Here is a 23,574-nt window from a genome sequence, read left to right on the forward strand (position 1 = left end):
GAAGTCAGTGGAAAGTCATTTTTTTTCCTTCTTTTAAAAGCTTGTTTTGTTTGTTTGTTTGTTTTACAGACAGCCTATCAGTAATGACTCTTGTAAGGTCATGTGAAGTTCCCCAACATTTTTTGAACACTGATCAGTTTAGAAAAATGGAAGATGGTTCCTCGGCACAGTGTGTGCACCCATGGCCATATGAAAGTGTTTCAGTTTTCTTTCTTTTCTAAAATTTGACCAGTAGTACTTTTACTTTTACTAGTAATAGAATTGTGCACTTTGTGCCTGCCAAGACCCAATAAAAGGTACTTGTGCCTTCTCTAGCCTACAACGCGTTATTCCCCCAGTATCCAACTTCTAATAAAAAAACAGCTGTCCACTTAGCCAAATGTTTCCTGAAAAAGATTAAAAAGAAGAGAAAATAAACCTATGATAAATAAACCTTAACCTATTATAAACTTATATTATGTTTGTGCATGTTTTTACATGTATCTTTTTATACTTGTATTGATATTTGTATGTCTTCTGTTCAAAAAAAAACTTGACAATACACACTGGTGATGTATAAATGTGATCAAGCCAATATAGCTAATTTTCATTTTCAAAATAGCTCATTGTCCCTGCAAGGGAAAGTGCAATTTATTAATAAGCAGATGTAATAGTAAGTAGTAAATAAAAATAGTTGCAGATAAAACTAAAGCTAATTTACTTTTGATAAAAGGATCTGCTAAATGAATAAATAAATGTAAATCTGCATCAAAAAATGAAAGCAAGCTGGCTTTATGAATAATTGATACTTTGTTTCTTTATTTTAGGGTATCATATACATTAATATTACACAAGTAAACTTTACCGACATTTACTTGAGGCTTGTTTCTTTTTGCACATCAACTTCCAACAGATTCAGCACAACAAAATAATTTTAAACCTTTAGGTTGTGCCAATTAGCTTGCATTGTACTTTTAAAACAATCATTTATCTTCAAACATGCAGCAGAATGACTTGTTCCACCAACATGGCTCTGTAAATCCATTACTAATTGATCAGGCTGGAAAAGAAAACAAGCAAACGTAAACATTTACATATTAGGCAATACTTCATGTGTTGTATGTGCATAGGCAATTGATCAATTTATTTGTAAACTGGTCAGGCGAATGGCCATGCCATTCATAACACATTCAGTTAACAGTGGTTTAAAAATAGAGCTACATTAAGAGAACGAATCTTAAGCAAACATTTTTGAAAGACAGCAATGCCTTTTTATATTGAAATCAATTAAAGAAGGTAAAAAGTATAAAGTAAAGAAATTAACTTTATTTGAGAAGATGGCTGAATGAATGCATTATGAAGAAATCATGGCTGCAATGTGCAAGCAAAAATATTTTACTGCCTTTTATTAAAAATTATAAAAATATTTTTAAAAAGATTGATAACTGCTACCAAATGATAAATGTCTCATTTATATATATATATATATATATATATATATATATATATATATATATCTGCCTCTATCTATATATACATAAACACACACACACACTAGTTTTTCTATAAAATTCTCCTCCATAGACACAAATATACTATATGTATTAATGGGCATGCCATGCTTTAAAAGTACCTCAATATTTCACAAATATGGTCAAAAGACTAAGGAGAGAGAACTTTTTTGCTAAATGTAAGGTGTTCATTTTATTTTCTAACATTGGTATTTTTCAAGAAGGGAGCCATTCTTCAAAAAAATAACCCTCAATGACAATTTTTTATTTCACAGGAATTAAACAAATAAAATCAGATATGTGCAGTTTTAAAGATAATATGAGAGGAATGTAATTTTGGCGATTCTTGGTACAGTCATGTTTTTGCACAAAAACATAACATGTTTCTCACAGCTTTGTTATTAACATTTAAGTCCCTCAGTTTGACACTGTGATTTCACAGCAAAATTCTTATACAGGGCAGAGGGTTTTAAATTACTTATATTATCTTATACAACATTAAATAATGTGTGATTTTTGTGTCAGTTGAATATCTGTAGGTTATTAGTTTATGTGTATTTATTTTTAAAGAGAAATCGCTGCACAGAATATATCTATTTAAAAAAAATCCCAAATTTCAAGATTAGACAAATACACATAATAACAAATAATGGTATGGCCAAATTTTAAACTTATACTTGATATAATCCCCTTCTTACAAACACTGTTATCGCAGCAATGACACATCAAGAACATACAGATTTATACCACAAAGACATCTCAACTAAAACTTTAATCCTGCATTTCCCATACAACAAAGAACGCAAATTAGGTTGCTAGGATGTGACAGTGAAATGACAAAGCTTACGCAGATTACAGCATCAAACGATGAATACATAACGCAGTCCTGCTGATGGTATACACTGATTTAACGTAGTGAATCGGGTGTTTTGGAGAGAGAAAGAAAAAAAGAAAGAAATAATTATTGATTGAAGACATTTGTCAGAATTGGCAGGGGACGCTAAACATGAACAAATGAGTGCCGTTTATAAGTTATAAGATGGTTTAAGCCATACTCATTGAGGGAGGATTTGAACTATGCCACTGATGATTTTATATATAACAGCAGCCATCAGTCTTTTTCACAAGCTTGCTTTTAGCATTCTCTTGTTTCCTTTTGCAGCTCCTCCACCATTTTATCTGCCACCTTCCAGTCCTCAAAATTGGTGTAAACATGCGGTAGCAGAACATGTTCGTCTTCCTTTTCATTGACAATGATCATCTTTATGAAGTAAAAAAATTGAAGAAAAAAAAATAAAAATCAAACTTAGGTTATGAGATGTGTACTCTGGCCCGGCAGTAGAGAGTGGAGAAAGGAAGCAAGAGTTATAGCGTGGGAGGCTTGAGCCCGTACTTCTTGGCCACCTCTGTCTGGGCATAAGCAGCATCACAGAGGGAGTAGAGATGGGCCATCTCCATCTCTGACTTGGCCAAGTTGATGGCCTTGTTGAACATGTCTATAGCCTTGTCCAGATTACCTCTGTGGAAAAAATGTAAATATTAATTTTTAAAAGACACCTTCAGATACTCTGTCACAAGTTAATACAGGGCTTGATAATAAGGACTGCCCAATGGCCTGGGACAGAGTGAAAGACTCTCAGGCCAGGTAATATAATGTCACTGGCCCGATTTGTATCATCATCATAAAAGTTTATCACTTGCACGTCTTGCCAATTTAAAACATGCAAGTGCACACAAGATAGTTTAATTCGGTACTCGCATGCTGTTTTCTGTGCACACGCATCAAAAGCACAGCACAGAAAGCCTCGTCTCAGACAGTGCACAAATACCGTGTCAAGTTCTCTTTTATGTCTTCTTGCACGATTGGACAATACTCTTAGCGAGTATCCTCATAAACACTCAGTTATATCTTAAGTGAACTCAAATGGTTAAGATAGAAAATTCATGTGTGCTTTAGCTCTTAAAGTAGCAGCAGCCTAATAAACTTGCTGTTTGCATATTGCATGAATCAAACTACAAAAGACAAAGGAGAAAAATAACATTACAGTTTAATTAATTTGTACTATTGTATTTATTCATGATATTGCTTGTGATTTGTTTATCACTGAGCGGTTACTTTTCTTTAAATGTATAAAATAAAAAAGTTCTGCTTACTTAAACGGTTAGTTTAGTTTTCATTGTTTAAGTTTCTCTTATTTATTTGTTACTCAGGCCAGTAGGAAAAAAAAAAAAAACTTAAGTGATGAAAGCCCTGTAATAAAGTAAGGCTGTAATAATAACCACATCAAATTTTACACATAAACCTTTCAATATAATCAATGGCCCACAAATTAGGAACACAAAAAGAAAAAAAGTTAGTTTAGGGACACAGTGTAATATTTTGGTCACCACAAACCTTTGGACTTCAATGGTTCCCATAGTCTCGTAAGCAAAGTCGCATTTATTATCAATTTCAATGGCTTTGCTTATGAGCTCAAGCCCCATATCCAAATCTTGTTTCCATTGAAGCTGCAACAGACTGCAAACAGAAACACAATGAAGATGTATTTTCTTTGTTGAACTTAGATGGATTAACATAGGATTCTTTAAACACAAAAAAAGTTAGAACTAACCCTTTGTGGACATATGTCGTGGCATTGTCAGGCTCTAGTTCAATACATTTATCATACATTTCATCAGCCTTACCAAACTGTTGCTGGTCAGTTAGTGCCTATCACAAAAAAGACAAGACATTAAAGATATGAAGTAAACTCTGATAAAGTACATGTTTAGGGCTTTATGCCAGTAAGGTGAGAAGTACCTGTGCATACAAAGCATAACCCTCAGCACACTTTGGAAACCTCCTAATGACATCCTCAAAGCCATCCATGGCTTTCTGAACCTGGGATGGGTTGTTTCCAGTGTATGCCTGTCTGTACTACGAGACAAAAAAAGGCAATACAGTTTATACCACTTTAACAATAGGTAAAATTAAGAATTTCTAATTTTAGGTAGTTCTGGTTGAAAGTCAATAGAAGTACAAACAACATGAAGCAATGGTATCATCTCATTCAAATGTCTTCACAAACAGTGCCAGCGTGAAGGATTTAATGTGTAAACAGTACCATCTTGTGGTACTTACCAATGCAAAGCACTTTTGGGCCTGGGCAAGTGCAGAGTCTGGCCGAAGTTTTATACACTCATCAAAATCTCCCACAGCCTCCTCTACCTGGTCCAGCAGAATCTTCAACTGAGAAGTAAAAATATTCACAAAAGGATATGAATATATAACATTCGTTGCGGCTAATTGTTGGGGAATGTTGCTAATGTTGTTTCTAACACAGTTGTCAGGTAAATGTTGCAGAACAAAGGAAATTACTTTAGTAAATGGGCATCATTGAAATTCCATTTAGTTGCCATGATGCACAAACATCTTAAGGTGAATTGGTGAAGACCATCTCAAGAATATTACAAACAGAAATCAAACAAATTGCACAATTTGGCAGAGGATTTCCCATCTATTTCTCATTAGCGCCTGTGTGGATTGGTCGAATGAGGCATCTATGTAAATATGTCTATGTGCTGGGATTTTGACCTCCTTCACTAGAAGTAATGGCATTGGGAATACTAGATGTCTGATATGAGGTAAAAAAAACCAATATGGTTCGGTTTCTTGTAGAAACCTATCATTTTGTGTCTTAAGACATCAATGTGTCGACCCTTTACCACCCACTTGCTTAGACATGCAGTCACAAAATGACACCTGATTCTTCAAAAGTTGTAGATGAAGAACGAAGATTACAGCTGGAAACAGTGTCACAATTGAAAATAGAATCCTTGTATATTAATACCATGAAAACTCAAATGTATGGCTCACTTTTAAGCATGTCTTCTGGTTTTAAAAAAATCAAAATGTAAGTGTAGTTGTCACACCTGTCCCCTGTGGTGGTAGACGTCTGCATTACGGGGGTCAATCTCTGCAGCCATGTTGAAGTCCTGAGTGGAGAGCTGGGGCTGCTGCTGCTGCATGTACATGCTTCCACGTTTAATGAGTGCATTAGCACGCAACTGAAACACCAGAAAGACGCATTAACACTAATAGGATCAATAAGACTGGCAAGCAGGGCATTGAAAGGATGAGAAAGGACCAGGCCTGGGCTGTTTCTCTTAATAGCATTATAAACCTTCTACGATCAAAAAGTTGATTGTAGAACCATTGCCATCAATGTTCTCTACAACCAACTTAGGCTTGTAATGCTTTTAGGAAAAGCAGTCCTGGGGTCGGTTTTTCGTATACCGCTAACTTAGCTAGCTGGATTTTACTTTTGATGATTTGGCATGATCTTGGATAGTTTGTTTCTTTAATGCTCATCCTAGACTTGCGGTCATAGCAACAGGTCTGTAATCTTAAACCTGCTCTGAAGCAGGCTTATTTCATGTAAACAGGATTAGATTGCATCTTTTTAAGTGGCATTGATACTTAAAATCTGTCTCAGCCACTGCTTCTTTATCACAAGCATCTCGTCTACAAAACACAATTCCGTCTTTCATTCATTTTTTTTTTTCTCAAGCAAATCATTTAAGAAAGTTGTGCGAACACATGATAATGAGGTGGCTGTTGCTGCAAACAGATTTGGTGTCTTGTGTCACAAAACCAATGGTAGTGACGATTTTGTGATCAATCAGTGACCTGCAGTGTTATTATATGTCACATTTTAGTATCAGTACGGCTTGCTTGGAACCTCAAAGGAGGTGGTAGTATTTAAAGAGTTAATTCACCCAAAAATGAAAATTCTGTCATTAATTATTTACCCTAATGTCGTTCGACACCGTAAGACCTCCGTTCATCTTCGGAACACAAATTAAGATATTTTTGTTGAAATCTGTGGCTCAGACAGGCCTTCATTGACACCAATGTCATTTCCTCTCTCAAGAAACATAAAAGGCCTTAAAGACGTCGTTACAAAGTCCATCTCACTACAGTGGCTCTACAATAATTTGATGAAGCAACGAGAACAGTTTTTGTGCACAAAAAAACTAAATGACATCTAGTAATGGGCCGATTTCAAAACAAAGTTGAACAGTTATGAATCAGCGTATTGATTCATGATTCGTGTGTCAAACTGCTGAAATCACGTAACATTGGCAATCCGAATCATGAATCGATACACTGATTCATAACGTTCAAAACTTTGTTTTGAAATCGGCCTATCACTATACAAGTCATTGTTTAGTTAGTTTTTGTGTGCAAAAAAATTCTCGCTGCATACATTTATTATAAAAGCCACTGTAGTGAGATGGACTTTGTAACGACATCTTTAGTGCCTTTATGTGTCTTGAGAGAGGAAATGACATGATGTCAATGAAAGCCTTTCTGAGCCATCGGATTTCAACAAAAATATCTTCATGTGTGTTCCGAAAATGAACGGAGGTCTTACGGGTGTCGAATGACAGACAGTAAGTAATTATTGACAGAATTTTCATTTTTGGGTGAACTAACCCTTTAAGCAAGCTGTACCATACAGTGGAAAAGCACCAAAAAGTGAGCAGAACCGTACCAGCAGTGGAAAAGCGCCAAAGCGACCCATACCATGCAGTGAAAAACCACCATTTGTTGACACAAACAGATTTCAAAATGATTCTCACGACGAATGTTGCATTCCCAAATGCAAATTAAAAGTGACTCAAACACACAGCACCTGCAGAGTAACATTTACTGTGAATCGGAAAACAAAAGCATGCAGCGCTTCAGACTACACATTTATAGCGTTAACTTTGAACCCTGGCTAACATGCTAATAGTGCCCCGCAGATGGCGCTGTGAGCATGTGCAGCGCTGTTAGAAGCAACCCATGCATGAAATAAATATATTAGAACACATAATATTGTGCAGTTTATTAAGTAATTGTTTAAGGCCATTTCTCGTTTTCTATCATATAGTAACCAGCATCCCCCCACCCCATTTGTTTCCCTCAGATTTACGCAATTTGTGGGTCATACAGAAAAATCACATCCTTGATCATAATGTGTTACCTTGACACTGGCATTCTCCATGTTAACGACGCGGTCAAGGTCAGGTTGTGCAGCTGTAGCGTTGCCAATCAGCAGGTAGAAGGTGGCTCTCAGCAGAAGAGCTTCAGCGGTGTACCTGCCTCCAGACTCAATCTCCTTTGTGCACTCACTGATGATCTTATCGTAGTTCTCCTCCTCCATATACTGCTTAGCCTTTAGGTAGCCTGAGCTGAGGAAACAACATTAGTGATTAGTTAACTGTAATTTAATTATTGTACTTTTTTAAATTAGAAAAAGATTATGGAACAACTAGAAGAAGAAAAACACACACACACACACACACACACACACACACACACACACACACACACACACACACACACACACACACACACACACACACACACACACACACACACACACACACACACACACACACACACACACACACACACACACACACACACACACACACACACACACACACACACACACACACACACACACACACACACGCAGTCCAGGATTTTTTTTTTTTATGTATTATATAATTATAAGGTTTCCACAGGGGAAAGTGAAGGCAAGTAACTTTATACTTAGTTGCAACTGTAATTATAATGTAACTAAAACATTAAACATGTAGAATTTAAAAGCAACAAAAGCACAAACAGTGTACAAATTCCATTTAGTTGCTAATTTGAGTGTACAAATCCAAGTGCGTTTGGGCAAAGTATAAAACCCTCAGCTGTTCTCACCTTCCTGTGACCTCTGAGGCCTCACCCTCCTTGTCTTTATCCTCATCCTTCTTTTCCCCCTTCTGAAGGGGCTGTGAGATGATGTCATCAGTAAAGGAGCTAAAGTAGGATTTGATGAACTGAGGAGATGGCATAAGAGGCTCCCGGTTCTGAGAAGAGAAAACATGACAGAGCAAATGCGTTTACATTTACGGTTTACATTTATGTCTGAGATCTGTACCTTTCCGTCACATTCCCACCTTGTATTTCTCTTTGGCCTTTTCTTTCCCCAGCTGTTTCAGCACCTTGTCTGCCAGTAGCATACTCTGCTGGTTCTGGAAAACCTCCAGAATACATACTGCTGTTACGTCTACAAAAAAACATAGAAGCATTTGTGACTGAAACATGTTATATCAGAGAATAGGAAGTTGTCAATGTTAAAAGGAAGTTATTGTTTTAGGGTGCTTTCACACTTGGTTCGATTGCTCCCCCGCCCCCGCTAGACTGTGTTCAGATTATTTGGGCCTGAACTGTATGGCAAGCCGTTTTGACTTTTATTCATTCGCAGGATATGTATTCTTGATATCAACAATTCAATTTTCACTAGTTAGAATGTTCATTCTTGATATCAGGAATTAGATTTCCACTAGTAACAATGGCAATTTTTGATATCAGAAATGACATTTCCACTAGTAACAACGTTAATTCTTGATATCAACAATTTATTTTTCACTAGTTAAAATGCTAATTTTTGATATCAACAATTTAATTTCCACTAGTAACAACGTTAATTCTTGATATCAGTAATTGTATTTTCACTAGTGAAATGTCACCATAGGCGGCCATTCAAATTCAATTGTTGATATCAAGAATTGATTTCTTACTAGTTGAAATTCAAATTTCAGATATCAGAAATACAATTCTTACTAGTAAAAATTTGAATTTCTGATATCAATAATTACATTGCTACTAGTGCAAGTATTTATTCTTGATATCAGCAAATGAATTTCTACTAGTAACAATGTTTATTTTTGATATCAATAATTCGATTGTCACTAGTAACCATTTTAATTTCTGATATCATGAATGTGATTGTTACTAGTAAGAAAGCCATTATAGATATCTGAAATTATATTGATATCACAAATACATTTTCAGATATCAAAAATTAACATTTTTACTAGTGACAATTCAATTGTTGATATCAGGAATATACATTTCAACTAGTGACAATTCAATTGCTGATATCAAGAATAAATACTTGCACTAGTAGCAATGTAATTATTGATATCAGAAATTCAAATTTTTACTAGTAAGAATTGTATTTCTGATATCTGAAATTTGAATTTCAACTAGTAAGAAATCAATTCTTGATATCAACAATTGAATTTGAATGGCCGCCTATGGTGACATTTCACTAGTGAAAATACAATTACTGATATCAAGAATTAACGTTGTTACTAGTGGAAATTAAATTGTTGATATCAAAAATTGGCATTTTAACTAGTGAAAAATAAATTGTTGATATCAAGAATGAACATTTTTACTAGTGGAAATGTCATTTCTGATATCAAAAATTGCCATTGTTACTAGTCGAAATCTAATTTCTGATATCAAGAATTAACTTTGTTGATATCAAGAATACATATCCTGCGAATGAATAAAAGTCAAAACGGCTTGCCATAGAACTGGGGTACGCTTGCGTCAAAGCAGCAGCTGCAGCTTACCCCGTAGCTTGGTAATGATGGCGAACAGAGAGGTGGCAAAATGAATAACGTTGTTCACCTCGCTGTTATATTTTTCTTTTTGAACCGTTGATTTTGTTACCAAAGCTTCAGTACGTAATGGAACTTGCGTCTATTTGCTGTGGATGTACTGCAAAGCTCTAAAGAACGCTGAAGACAAGCAGAAATTAGATCTACAGCAGTATGTCAGTCCTGCTCGTCAGGAAAATGAGTGAAACACACAAAAAAATTAACTAATTTATCAAATCATTTAATTAATAGTGGTTCACCTCTGCAATTTAGTATGACTACATTCACATCAGCAGCGAATCGTAACGGAGTTCACATTAACCTAACCCCAGACGCCCCTTGAGTGGACTTGGGTATGGTTTGCGGAATGCGCACCCGAGTTCGGAAGACAGGGTTCACATCATCCAAACGAACCGAACTCTGATGTCAATTGAACCTGGGTGCGCACCAAAAGTGCTAGTGTGAAAGCAATTTTATTTAAAACAATTCATGGTAAATAATGATTTTTATGGCAAATATTGTTGTCTTACGTTGTCTGACTTAAAGTGATAGTTTCCCTAAAAATGAAAATGTGATGCTTATCTGCTTACCCCCAGGGCATCCAAGATGTAGGTGTGTTTATTTCTTCAGTAGTACACAAATGAAGATTTTTAACTCCAACCATTGCTTGTATAATGCATGTTAATGGGGTGTTTCCTATGAGAGTCACTATGAGAGTGAAAAACAGACATACGACAGTATTTATTTTTACCTCAAATACAACACTATGTACATCAGCCATCCCCGCCTGCAAGTGAGGTCACATGACACAATAAGGCGTAGAGATAAGCGCAAGAGATCACTTCCGCCGCTTGTATCCCATTGAGATTAGCCATATCTTGTAGATTTGACCTCACTTGCAGGTACATAATGTTGTATTTGAGGTAAAAAATTATACAAATACTGTTCGGTTCAACACACAAACCTGTCGTTTTGTGTCTTAAGACATCGATGTCTCACCGCGAGCCGCAGGGTTTGATATGGATTCGTATGTCTATGTGTTTTTTACTCTCATAGTGACTCATTGAAATACACCCCAGTGACATACATTATATGAGAAACGATTGGAGTAAAAAAATCTTCATTTGTGTTCTACTGAGGAAACAAATACACCTACATCTTGGAAGCCCTGGGGGTAAGCAGATAAACATCACATTTTCATTTGAGTGAACTATCCTTTTAAATAAAATCTCAATTAAAAAGCAAACATTTTAGTATTACTCAAAACACAACACAAACACAGTTCAATTCAAACCAGAAATATCACTAACCTTCCAGACATTCCTTCTTGCTATCCAGTTTTTCCAGTGCTTTGGCACGCCTAAAAAGGGCTTTAACATAGCAAGGATTCATCTCGACTGCCTGAGTGCAATCCTGTATCACTTCTGTCCATTTCATCTAGAAGACAAAAACATACCGTTCAGACTTGTAACACTTTGTGACGCTATACATGGTGATCTTACACAGACAAACCTGTTGCTCATAGGCTGCAGCTCTATTCTGGTAGAAGGTGGATAGATCTCCTTTCTGTTCTTTAGGACATAGGCTGATGGCTTCTGTGTAGCACTGGATGGCCTGTTCATATTTACCAGCCTTGAAGTATTTGTTGCCCTTATTCTTGGCAGACTGTGCTCTGTCAAGGGGACTCTGGATGGGGAGAAACAATTATTTTAAATAAAACTAATATTGCATGATGACTAGAATGTATGATACAAAAGAACAAAGTTGCATGCTCTATAGGTAGTGATATACTTCTAAGCTTTTTCATTAAAGCCAGAACAAAAATGAACAAGAACCCTTTTTAATTGAAATGCATAGCAACTTGAAAACAAATGCTTAACATCGTCATAACAGGGGGTCGCAACTAGGGGTGGGCTCGAATAGTTGAATATTAGAAAATAAAAATGCTATTCGGATTTTACTAAGTTGCTTTGCAGGCCGTTAATGCAGTGAATCCATTACCCTGTATCCACCAAAATCTGAAGGGGAAATTAACACCCAAAACTCCATATAGACCCTGGTCCCTGTGGTCAGGAAAATATTTTTTTTTTTAAATAAAAAAAAAGGAGTAACACCCCAAAGTTTTTAGCTTCTGGGGAAAGTTCCTGCAGTGGAAGAAAGAGTGGCTCACGATAAATCCCAGTCCCAAATACTAAAATTCACTGATTTAATTAATCGAGACACATGCTTTCTTTTCACAACACAAGTTTAGTCAAAGGAAAAAAAACAGTGCTGTTCGAAACTTTGCTTAGAACTTAGCGCACACATCTTTGTGTCTGCAACGTGTCAGCAGAGCGCATTCTCACTTGATCATATGGATATTATTGTTTTTCTCAACGTGAACAGGCGAAACAAAGACACGATAACCAGATACCAACACGAGTGTATAACGGTATGTATGTTCTGTGCTGCTTTATTAGCGTTTTTCCCATTCGTGCTACTTGAGCTTTTAATGCTTTGTTCTTTATATTTTTTGGTTTAAACATATTGTTTAAAAGAACCCTTAAGATATAATACAAGTTTGTTGTGTATATAGCCTAATCATAAGCATGTTCAGAAATGGTGACAAAAACTTGATAAATAAAAAGAAAAAAAAAAAGGTCCTTCTTGTTAAACGTCATTTAACTAATATTCGAAAAAAATTGAGCCAAAATATTCAAATAAATGTTTTTCAAAAACATATTGTATGTCGTACAACTGGCTGCAGCTACTTACATTACACTCTCACACACAAACAGTTTAGTCCAGGGCTGCATGATATAACGGCATTGAATAGAAATCGCAATAATGCTTAGTGTATTGCAAGTTTCATAGTGAAGCATGCATGTGCGACTTGTAAAAACAACTTTACACCAGAGGATAATAATGTCACAAAATGCTGTTTCAAGTCCATCCACTAATCTTTGTAAAACTTTTCCCTAGTGTGCGTTTTGGCTACCTAGCAATACACGAGGAAAATATGTCTGAAAAAGCATTTCGCGTGTGTACACAGAATAAGCATGAAAGTGTTTTCTTTGCTAAACATCTTGATGAGTTTACCAACACTCGCAGCGCGGACCACCGAAAATTAACGCTGGTAAAACAAAAAGATGCAATTCAGTTTTAAGAAGGAATGGAATATACAAGAAATTCTCAAATCTGACATGACATCAGCAAACAGACCTTCATATAAAGGTTCACTTAATTGTGTTTGCCTATTTGTGTGCCATAAGTTCAGTCAATGTTCACTAAACAAAAGCCACTGATTAGCAGGTATTGCACCATACCAGTAAGCTTTACATGTTGATTCAGTGTGTGAGTGTGAGTGTGTGTGTGTGTATCTAAAGCATATTTTTTCCTAATCTGAAAGCACTAACTCTTTTTCACCCATTTGATGTTCCTAATGACCTAGGGCTGGGCGATATGACGAAATATATCGTCTGGACGATATAAAATGTCTATCGTTTTATATAAGGCTCTATCGCTTACGCCACGATAAGGCGTTTATGGCAGAATTTTACGTCAAGATGCACCTCACGCCACGGCATGCCCATGCAATACATAAACGCGCTCCCTCTGTCTCTCTCTCGCTCTCTCACTCACACACACACACACGCGCTGCAGCCTCCCTTCCACTCACGTCACTTTTTTAAAATCCCCCACAGCGCGAAACACGAGTCCCGCAAACGCGCCGCAGAGGAGCTTGTTTGTAATCAGAGGACAAATGGCTCCTTAGTTTCGAAATGGTTTGGGTACAAGGTGATCGCGTTGAAAATAAAGGCGTTTGTCCAGCCTTAGAAAGCTCATTTGAATCATTGCCGCGGCTCATTTAAGAAAATGACAGCTCCGAAGAGACGCCGCTTTAGTTTGAGGTAGTGCTAACAATAATAAAGAAAGACGATCAACACCTTATGTGTTACCACTGAAATGAACATGTAATATATTTCCAAATGTAAGCCCATCTTAAGCGAAATGCACGCTTCATACTGTCGTCTGCTCTGGCTCTAACCTCGAGTGTTTACTTTTTGCAAACCTTGTGAGCGCGCAAACCCAAACGCTGTGACCTCGCGCCAAATGTTTTTATTGGTTTATTAAGTACAAACAGGCGAGTTATGAAAAATTGAGTGCGAGGGATATGTTCAATCACACAAAAAGATTTTGGAATGAGACGGCCAACTGTAGTAGCGTTTAGTCCACTGTCTATAATAGCCTAATTTAGAGATCACTTTTTTATTTATTTTAACCGACAACTTTGATCGGTTAACATTGATACGGTCAGCCATCGGTCAAACGGTCATCGGTTAACATCCCTAGGCAGGTGTTAACTTTACTAACAGTCTTGCTTTTAAAAAAAGGTTCTAAATAAAATAAAAATGTAGTCCATACTACCTTTATTTGTTTTGTATATCATTTCAAACTGCATTTCCACATTGCAATTTTGTATAGACTATTCATAAACTGAATTAATAGAAAGGTTGCTATATCGTTATGTATATCGTTATCGGGATATCAAATGAGCTATATCGGGATATGAAATTTTGGCCATATCGCCCAGCCCTATAATGACCTTTAACGAAGGCCTAAACTAAATAAGTGAAAATCAAAAACAATCAATTTACATTCTCAAATCTCCAAAAAATACTTTAATTACATAGCAAACAAAATTGTGCATAAGACTCCTCCCCGTCTAGCCCTGGACAAATCCCCCACCCCACGTCTGCCTGTCTAATCCCCAGATCTCACAAACTCTCTCAGTTTCCTACTGAGAATTAAGCCTTAATTATAGCAGCATAATATGATCATAATAGTTTGACAAAATTAGTATATACATTTCCAGATTGCAAATATAAGTTTATATTATTATTATTATTAATAATATATTTTGATATATGCATTTCCAGAAACCCCAACTATCAAGAAGTAATATCTATTACAATATATTTTGAAACTATATGTGCTGTGGCTTCAAAATATTTGATTAGCTCAGTAACTCAACATACACAAAAGCATTATTCAGATGTTTGTTTCAAAGTTACAGAAAATTTCTAAACATACTAAAAGCAAAACATCCAGCCAAACAGTCCTTAAACCATATGCATGGAAAGAAAAAATAACAATAGGAACCCCCAACATTGGCTGTATAACTGTCATAAACTGAAAGATCCCTGCAAATAAACCAAAGCTTTTTCTATGCGGTTTGGCTGTTCGTCCCCACGCAAAAACAGGATCCGGACACTGAAACCAAACTTTTTTGAAAATTCCTGCCAGGGTGAACATATTTGGAAACTGGTTGCAGTCGGGTCATATGGACAGTGAAACCGGATATTTTGGGTTGTTGTGTTAGAACCATAACTGGAAATAACCTTTTTTCCAGGCTTCTGACTGGGTTAGAGTTATAATGTCAACTGTTGGTTTGAAATGTTCAGCTCTTCATAGTGTGTTTCCCGTTTTCCCCCTAAACGCGTGGATCAACGTCTCGTCGAGACTGTTTTCCAAGATGGCGCCTGTCCGTGAACGCGTAATGCACAGTGTTTATAATTTATCTTCTTACTAAACTGTTTGTACACTTACAAAGTTCTCAATGCTTCGTTTTGCATGTAGGGACCCTCATTATGCGACGCGGTCAGAGCAGGGCGCCCCGGTGGCGCGGGCAGAGCAGGGCGCCGGTTCGGAGCGGTCAGAGCAGGGCGCCCCGGTGGCGCGGGCAGAGCAGGACGCCTCGGTGGCGCGGGCAGAGCAGGAAGCCTCGGTGGCGCGGGCAGAGCAGGACGCCGGGGAAACTTCTCCAGTCCAGCAGTGTCCACCGCAACAGAGTCCACCGGCACTGGGACCACCGAAATTCAGACCACCGGTGCAGGGACCACCGGCATTGGGACTACTCGAACACGATCCAACGGCACTGGGACCACGGGAACACGATCCACCGGCACTGGGACCACCAGAATACGATCCACCGGCACTGGGACCACCGGAATATGATCCACCAGCAAAGGGAGCACAGGGACCACCGGAACACGATCCACCGGCACTGGGACCACCGGAACACGATCCACTGGCACTGGGACCACCGGAATACGATCCACTGGCACTGGGACCACCGGAATACGATCCACCGGCAAAGGGAGCACAGGGACCACCGGAACACGATCCACCGGCACTGGGACCACCGGAACACGATCCACCGGCACTGGGACCACCGGAATATGATCCACCGGCAAAGGGAGCACAGGGACCACCGGAACACGATCCACCGGCACTGGGACCACCGGAACACGATCCACCGGCACTGGGACCACCGGAATATGATCCACCAGCAAAGGGAGCACAGGGACCACCGGAACACGATCCACCGGCACTGGGACCACCGGAATACGATCCACTGGCACTGGGACCACCGGAATACGATCCACCGGCAAAGGGAGCACAGGGACCACCGGAACACGATCCACCGGCACTGGGACCACCGGAACACGATCCACCGGCACTGGGACCACCGGAATATGATCCACCGGCAAAGGGAGCACAGGGACCACCGGAACACGATCCACCGGCACTGGGACCACCGGAATATGATCCACCGGCACTGGGACCACCGGAATATGATTCACCGGCAAAGGGAGCACAGGGACCACCGGAACACAATCCACCGGCACTGGGACCACCGGAACACAATCCACCGGCACTGGGACCGTGTTAGTGTGAAGCTATTTTGAACCTTGTTAGTGGTATTAACTAGCGTTTTAATTTTACTACCGTGTCTACCCTGTGCCCCAAAGACAGCGTTATAAGCTAATCTGTTTTTAGAGATAAAATTCTTCATATTCGATTTTCATGAAAACACATCCCAAAGAACGATCTACTCGGTAACCATCTTTTAATTACCCCAAGGTTCGTTTCTCACCGGAGTTGTCCTTTAAAGTTTAAGGGATTTTTTTTTTACCTTCTACATAGCCTACTGAATATGATCAGGTGAAAGCACATTTTAAACAGGAAGGCCTAGCACTTATTCACACACAATCATTCTCTCTAATGCATTCAAAAACATCTTGTAGTGCTTACCTGCTTACAGTTATCAGTACTGTAGTTCTATTATTCTATTGTATGATTTTGATTGAGCAGAAATCTATATTGATCCATAGATAAAATAACTGATGAAAACGTATGTTCATCTTTCCAAACAAAATTTGCACTGCAAAAAGCAATGACATTTAACTTTTAATGCTGATAAAGCCTATAAGTTTGGCATAGTGGGGGGAAAATGCACACAAATGTTTCAATACACCACGTTGAAACTAGGCTCTTAATCTCATATTGTTTATTTTTTATATTTTTTTCAGTTAATGCAGGTTATAAACCGAACTTTATAGTGATATTTCAGAGCTTACTAAAATAGGTAGGCTACTTTAGAAGTTAGCCGCAAATGTCCTCAGAGTGGTGTTTCTGATATCAGTGAGCGAAGAGTGGAGTGGGAAATTTTGAACCCAGAGCGGAGTGATTCTTGAATGCAGAGCATGGAGGGGAAATTGCCGCCGCTCCACTCACATACTCTGGTGTCGACTCGCAGCAGGGCGTGGGCGTGGCAACACGATGGTGTTTCTCTACCGACATCATGACTAGGCCTTAGAAAACAGTAATTCTGCACGATCCTTGTTAGCAAACATTCACAAAAGGGGCGTGACATTTTCAGAACGTTCTAAGCAGTTCGATAAACACCACACTGGGCCAGCTAACCAATCAGAGCACATTTCATATCTTGGTAGGAGGGGCTTCAGCGAAACAGGAACTAAACAGAGCGTTTGACCCAGCCTGGATGCCAGCCGAACTCAGCCCCGCCCACAACATTTGAGCTTGGGCAGTTCGGTCTGGACTTGATCCATAGAGGAGTGATTATGCCCGAACAGAAACTGTTCGGACCAATGAAATTGTCAGGGCGGGCTTTAGACAATGATGGACAGATAATAAACAGAAACGTTATCATGCACGTCATCAAAGGCGCTTGGTTAAATTTGTTCAAATCCTACACAGAGAGCTTGTTTGTATATGCATTCACCTTCAGTATTTCGCTATGAAATGATGTTCATGTTGGTAAGTAACGTTACTCTGTTTATCCTTAAAAAAAGTTTACAACACCGGCTAAGATTGCTTATTCCAGCACACGTGCAGACAGGGTTGCCAAGTTTTTAAAACAAAACCCGCCAACTACAAGCCCAAAGCAATAGCTTCTCGTGGGTGTTCTCCGGGGAAAAAAAGAACACCCACGCGCTTATGTGTAAAATGGTCAAATGTGTTATTTTGGCAACGTTGCCTGCTAAAAATTGCATTCCTGGGTCTATATATCACATAATTGAGGTCGCTTCAACCTGCGGACATGGAAAACAACCCGCAAAAAAAGCAGACTTGGCAACACAGTGCAGCTGAGTTCTGTTGACATTTATCAAATAACGTTATGCATCGGTTCGTTGTTCTGATTGGTTGTAGGTTTTTCCTGATTCGGTTGAAACACCCTATAATTACAGCCCAATGGAGCAGTATCAGACTCATATTCTGACAAGAATTGAGTATGATCACATCAGGCTACATTTGACCCAGACTGGGAAGAGAGGTGCTGCAATAATGTAAAATACATTTTCACAAACAAGCATGAAAACCTATTCTAGTACACCCCACATAAAAGTAGGGCTCCAACAACTAGTTAATAAAATCAATGATAATCCATAATGAAAATCATCGACAACATTTCTCATTATCGATCAGTCGGGTCTGTCTTCCACCAATCGTGCCAAATTGCAAAAAACAAAACAAAAAAAACAACAACTTTAATTTAGCCGAAATATCTGCTTTAGGACACAAAATTTAGGTTTAAAGGTGCACTATGGAGCTTTCCGTCCACTGGAGGGCGCCTATTCAAAACAAATCGTAGTTTGATGACGCAATGTGTGAGCGCAGCATCTTGGGAGATGTGGTCTTCTCATCACAGCCGGTGGAAAATAGGACTCGGGCAGAAATCACGTTCATGCATGCGGTTATTAACGTTACTGTAGTCTAAAGCAGAGCAGGACCGAGTGTTATGGACCTGAGCACAGCTGCTGGAGCGATTGTTAAACAAATACCCGCCTCGCGAATACCGGGACTTTTATTATGACGGGACGAGACACATTCGCCGAGCGCCTGCACAGATCCGTTCTTCCGGTTATGATTTTGAGGTAATGTAGCTCTGTTTATCATATTAGATACATTTAAGTGCGTTCAAAACGATGTTATGACTTTACTCCGTGCGTTCAGTTGTTCACACTGCTAAGAGTAAAGCGCTCCTGCCAAATAAAAGCCGAAACCGAGGGTAACGCAGATATGACGCAATTGACAGGCGACTCCCTCAAATGCAATGCTGAAACGTCCCTGTCCTTAGTTAAAATAGCAATTTTCTCACAATTTACAAATAGTTGGAAACTTCTGGGATATTGTAGGTACTCAACTGAACAAAATATATAACACTGGCCTAGTGGTTTTTGGATATTTTACTGCAAAAATAGTACATAGTTCACCTTTAAAAGTCAACTTGTAATTCACATATTTTATGAGAGTAATAACTGTAAAGGGATAACAATGAGTAATGTACATGAAAGATGCTTCTACAGAAATGACAGTAACAGGTTACTTTGTCCATAGGGAATGTGTTCACAGAACATTCCTCGTCTACTAACATTGATTTCGTGTTTTTGTTTAATATTTTAATGTAGGGATTTAAACTGTCCCTTTGCTTAGTAACTTTTTTGCACATAAATATAGTCTATAGCAAAGATATACCCTTATGAAAATTAAAGGGTTACTTTAGCGATTAGCATATGGCTTTCTATCAGTAGAAACCCTGCAGTATATTCGAATGATCGTGCTACCTCCCCCCTCATAGCCCCCTGAGACGAGAGATTTATGCATTTTATTTCTGAAAAAATTAATCAGATGATCCAAATATCGTCAATTTGCGTCATCGGTAAAAATTTTGGCCAGGGGCTAAAGACTACAGCCAGCGGAAGAAGCTATTTCTGCATGTTTTCAACCCATGTATGGGGGATGGGAGATCGCACTCACAGCTCAGCTCGCAGCTACGGGCATTCATGTAAACGGAACTATGCTGAGCAATGTAAGTGTTTTACATTTACTAATTCCTATTAAAAGTTAAGCTTCAAAGGGCACAAAAATGTATATGCCACGAGCACAGTCGCATTTACCTCAGCTCTCATCACAAAAGCTCCTTCATCACATTCATCACGGTGTAATCTAAAGCCCCGTTCACACCGCCGATTTATTACTAGTGTTTTGCAGAACAGAGCAAGTTATTAGAATTAGGGCCGGGACTCGATTAAAAAAATTAATCTAATTAATTAGAGGCTTTGTAATTAATTAATCGAAATTAATCGCATTTTAATCGCATATAAATATTTTACCTGAGAACAATGAGAAGTAATTTTTCACATGTATTTTTAGTATACCATTGAATAACGACTGAATACATAAGCTTAATCAACAAAATATTGTTTATTTATTTCAGTCCAGCAGACCAGTGCAATGTTTGCCATTAAGTGTAGCAAAAGCATATTTGTGATATTTGAGGCTCGATGTGCTGCGGTGATACGCTAATTCCTTGTTGTATAGCAGGGGTGTCCAATCCTGCTCCTGTAGGCCCACTGTTCTGATGAGTTTAGCTCTAACCCCAATTAAACACACCTGTACCAGCTCATTAAGGTCTTATTAGGCATACTAGAAACTTTAGCAGTGTATTGAGGCAAGCTGGAGCTAAACTCTGCAGGACGTCAGTGGCCCTCCAGGACCGACTTTGGATACCCCTGTTGTATAGCTTGCACACAACCATGCTCTTGTCGACGCTTCCATCATTTCGTTTTTTAAAACTAAATTTCCCATCCACGGGGCCAAGCAAAGCGGTCTCATCAGCTTCTTCGTTCATGTTCACTATGGTTTGTTGTTTTCATGGTTGTTGTCGTGACTCATGAGCGCTAGTTGGTGTTCCAGTATAATCGGTCCGTCAAAACTCATTCATTGAAAAACGTTCCGCGGGGCAAAAATAAGTGCGATTAATGTTTTTTTTTTTTTTTGCGTAATTAATTAACGCGTTAAAGTCCCGTAGTTAATAATCTTAATTAACGCGTTAAAGTCCCGGCCCTAATTAGAATACATACTCACTGTACTGTAATAGGTAGACCATATTGCATGCGGTTTAGTTAAAACTTACTTTATATCCCCACAATCCCAGACACGTTTTTCCATGCATCATTTTTTTAAATGCGTCTCTGTATGTAGGCTACACAGAGACATATCGTAAAAAACAGGGGACTTGCTAAAACTTAGCAAGTTGGGGACTTGGCAACGTGGAGGAGAGGACACTGGCGTTGTCTGTTCGCCGCTTCTCCACCCACAAATCATGTTAATGTACTATTAGATTTAGATTTTATTTTATTTCCTTATGTTTGTGACTAGTCTAACAGTCAGATCTACAATTGGGGCTGTTGCTGATTGCTGGCAGCCACTGAGAGGACGTTGTTCGTCGTTTTGCCGTTTTCCACCGCTTCTCTAATGTTTATGTTTGAATTGCTGCGGTTGGTTCTGGTTTGGAGGACATTTGATGTTTCTCGCCGCGACTGCTAACTGGTGGTCTCCCTTGGGCTTAAGCTGCATGGTGGCTGAAGTTTGCACCGGGCTAGCGTCATCTGGGCCATCGTAATTGGCGTCCGGCATGATGTTGGGATGTTCCGCTGTTCCGTCCTGCATTGCGGCCGTGGAGCGGCTTGGACTTCTGCGCCGACCCCGGTGTGTCCACAGAAGTGCCCGGAAAAATGTTCTGCCTCCTGCATGGTGCTGCAGCGATCCCCATCGTTTGAATCGCCATGAAGACCCATCATCTGGTCTTCAGCTGTCCTGCCTCGGCGATGTCATCAGGACACACTGCCGCTGGGAGAAATTTAAAACATGGAGTGGACCACAGTGTGCTGCGGAGCTAACAGAGACTTCCACCATCAGCTGTTTTCTGTTCACCATCAGCTCTGTTTTCTGTGTTGGTTGATTGTTTGTAGTATTCTATATTTTTACTTGTTATTCATTTTTTGTGTTAATCCAATTAATAATAATAAAAATAATCAGCCAACTAATCGATTTTCAAAATAATCCATAGTTGCAGCCCTAAATACAAGATCATCGTAAAAAAGCATAATAGGGCCCCTTTAAATGCAGCTGCTGTATCACAGTTCATGTATAGCATTATATATAACTTTTACCATGACCATGCAAAGAGATAACAACTATCCAATTGTTCCATTGAATATAACATTTGTTCCATAGCTGCAACTTGAGCATTTTTTCCACTGTCCCAAATCATACTCTATATTGCTAAACACAAAAATGTCTTAGTGGAATTCATACAGGTGTCTTTTAGCCTCAAGACATTCCATGACATTTCCAGTCATTCAAGATTACTGGTGATCACAGTGATATGCAGTGTCATTTAAAAAGAATTAAGTCAAACAGTTCACGCTAACAAATCAAACACCATGATGGGTTTTCTTTTTTCCCCTTCTTCATTACCGGAACCATGTGAACACAGATGGACCTCGGGGCCCGACCCTGACTATGTAACTGAACGTATACCATACATATTAAATATAAGCACAACATTTTTACGTTTTAAATGTTGTTAAACTAGAGCTGACGCTGTCAATACGAAGTACAAGCATGGAAAAGTAGTAACAGACACAAGACTAACAGTTAACAAGGAAACTGTCACATGTGGATTTGCTTTAACGTTAGTCTGACGGATCTCCCCGCCCTCGCATACAGCACCTACCACCTGCATTTCATATCAAACCGACCTTTAGGCGTATGATCAAAATATATTCTACATTAGGGTTATCAACCCAAGAGCAGTTGACAATCTTAGCAGACTGAACACATTTTGATAGCATACGGTATGTGGTTTAGGAGCTCACGTTTGGCTTGCAAGCTAACTGGCTAACGTTAATGCACTTTCGCTAACACGGGCTAGTTTGTCAAGCAGTGTCCTTGACTGAGAGTGCAGTAATGTTAGGGTGTCAAGAAAATATTTACGGGTAAAATGACAGGTCCAAATATATAAATGTTGGTTATTTTAGAAAAAAGAACAGTAAGACTTTATAAATGGGGGACATTACCATGTTCTCCAGCTCTGGGTTCGGTCCGTGCTGGCCCTGGACAGGGCTAGCGCTTCCTTCGGGAGTTTTCCTCTCTCCATTCTTTTTTCCTTGATTTTCCTTGCTGCGACTTCGATTCCACAGGTAAACCGCTCCGACGCCTAGGACGATCGGTGTCCCTACTAGGAGTGCCAGCTGCCAGCGGGGAAGCCCACTCCCGGACTGAGGCTCTACAGGCTTCGAGGCAGCCATCATCCACGCAGCAGCACTCAGCTAACGCGCAAACTCGCACACAAGCGTGCGTACGCAGCAGCCACCTCCTTTACAGAAGCTACTCGCGGGAGGTCACCGCGCTGAGCACTTAGCAGGTGGTATCATGGGATACTGGAGGACTACGAATTTTTATCTACAAATAT

The 23,574-nt window shown here is 39.1% G+C and overlaps 1 protein-coding gene across 1 annotated transcript; it reads right to left on the minus strand.

The window, feature by feature from the left end:
- Window positions 1–778: 778 nt before the first annotated feature.
- tomm70a (translocase of outer mitochondrial membrane 70 homolog A (S. cerevisiae)) lies at window positions 779–23,502 on the minus strand. Its single transcript, XM_067459659.1, has 12 exons — window positions 23,180–23,502; window positions 11,481–11,654; window positions 11,279–11,405; window positions 8,475–8,584; window positions 8,236–8,384; window positions 7,502–7,709; window positions 5,403–5,537; window positions 4,612–4,719; window positions 4,291–4,407; window positions 4,103–4,200; window positions 3,886–4,008; window positions 779–3,009 (listed from the first exon to the last, which is right to left on the minus strand). The coding sequence occupies exons 1-12, from the start codon at window positions 23,411–23,413 to the stop codon at window positions 2,856–2,858; spliced, it is 1,737 nt and encodes a 578-aa protein (XP_067315760.1). The 5' UTR covers window positions 23,414–23,502; the 3' UTR covers window positions 779–2,855.
- Window positions 23,503–23,574: the final 72 nt, after the last annotated feature.

This window comes from Pseudorasbora parva, chromosome 12, assembly GCF_024679245.1.
Source record: "Pseudorasbora parva isolate DD20220531a chromosome 12, ASM2467924v1, whole genome shotgun sequence".
In the NCBI taxonomy this organism is placed as follows: Eukaryota; Metazoa; Chordata; class Actinopteri; order Cypriniformes; family Gobionidae; genus Pseudorasbora; species Pseudorasbora parva.

What these genes read in the sequence shown, in the direction of transcription:
- tomm70a (XM_067459659.1), bottom strand. Translation starts at nt 23,413, where the DNA reads ATGATGGCTGCCTCGAAGCCTGTAGAGCCTCAGTCCGGGAGTGGGCTT. An exon ending in AGGCCAAAGAGAAATACAAG is followed by an intron (nt 8,385 to 8,474) that starts GTGGGAATGTGA and finishes TTCTCTTCTCAG; the next exon opens with AACCGGGAGCCTCTTATGCC. An exon ending in CCCAAAAGTGCTTTGCATTG is followed by an intron (nt 4,408 to 4,611) that starts GTAAGTACCACA and finishes TTTGTCTCGTAG; the next exon opens with TACAGACAGGCATACACTGG.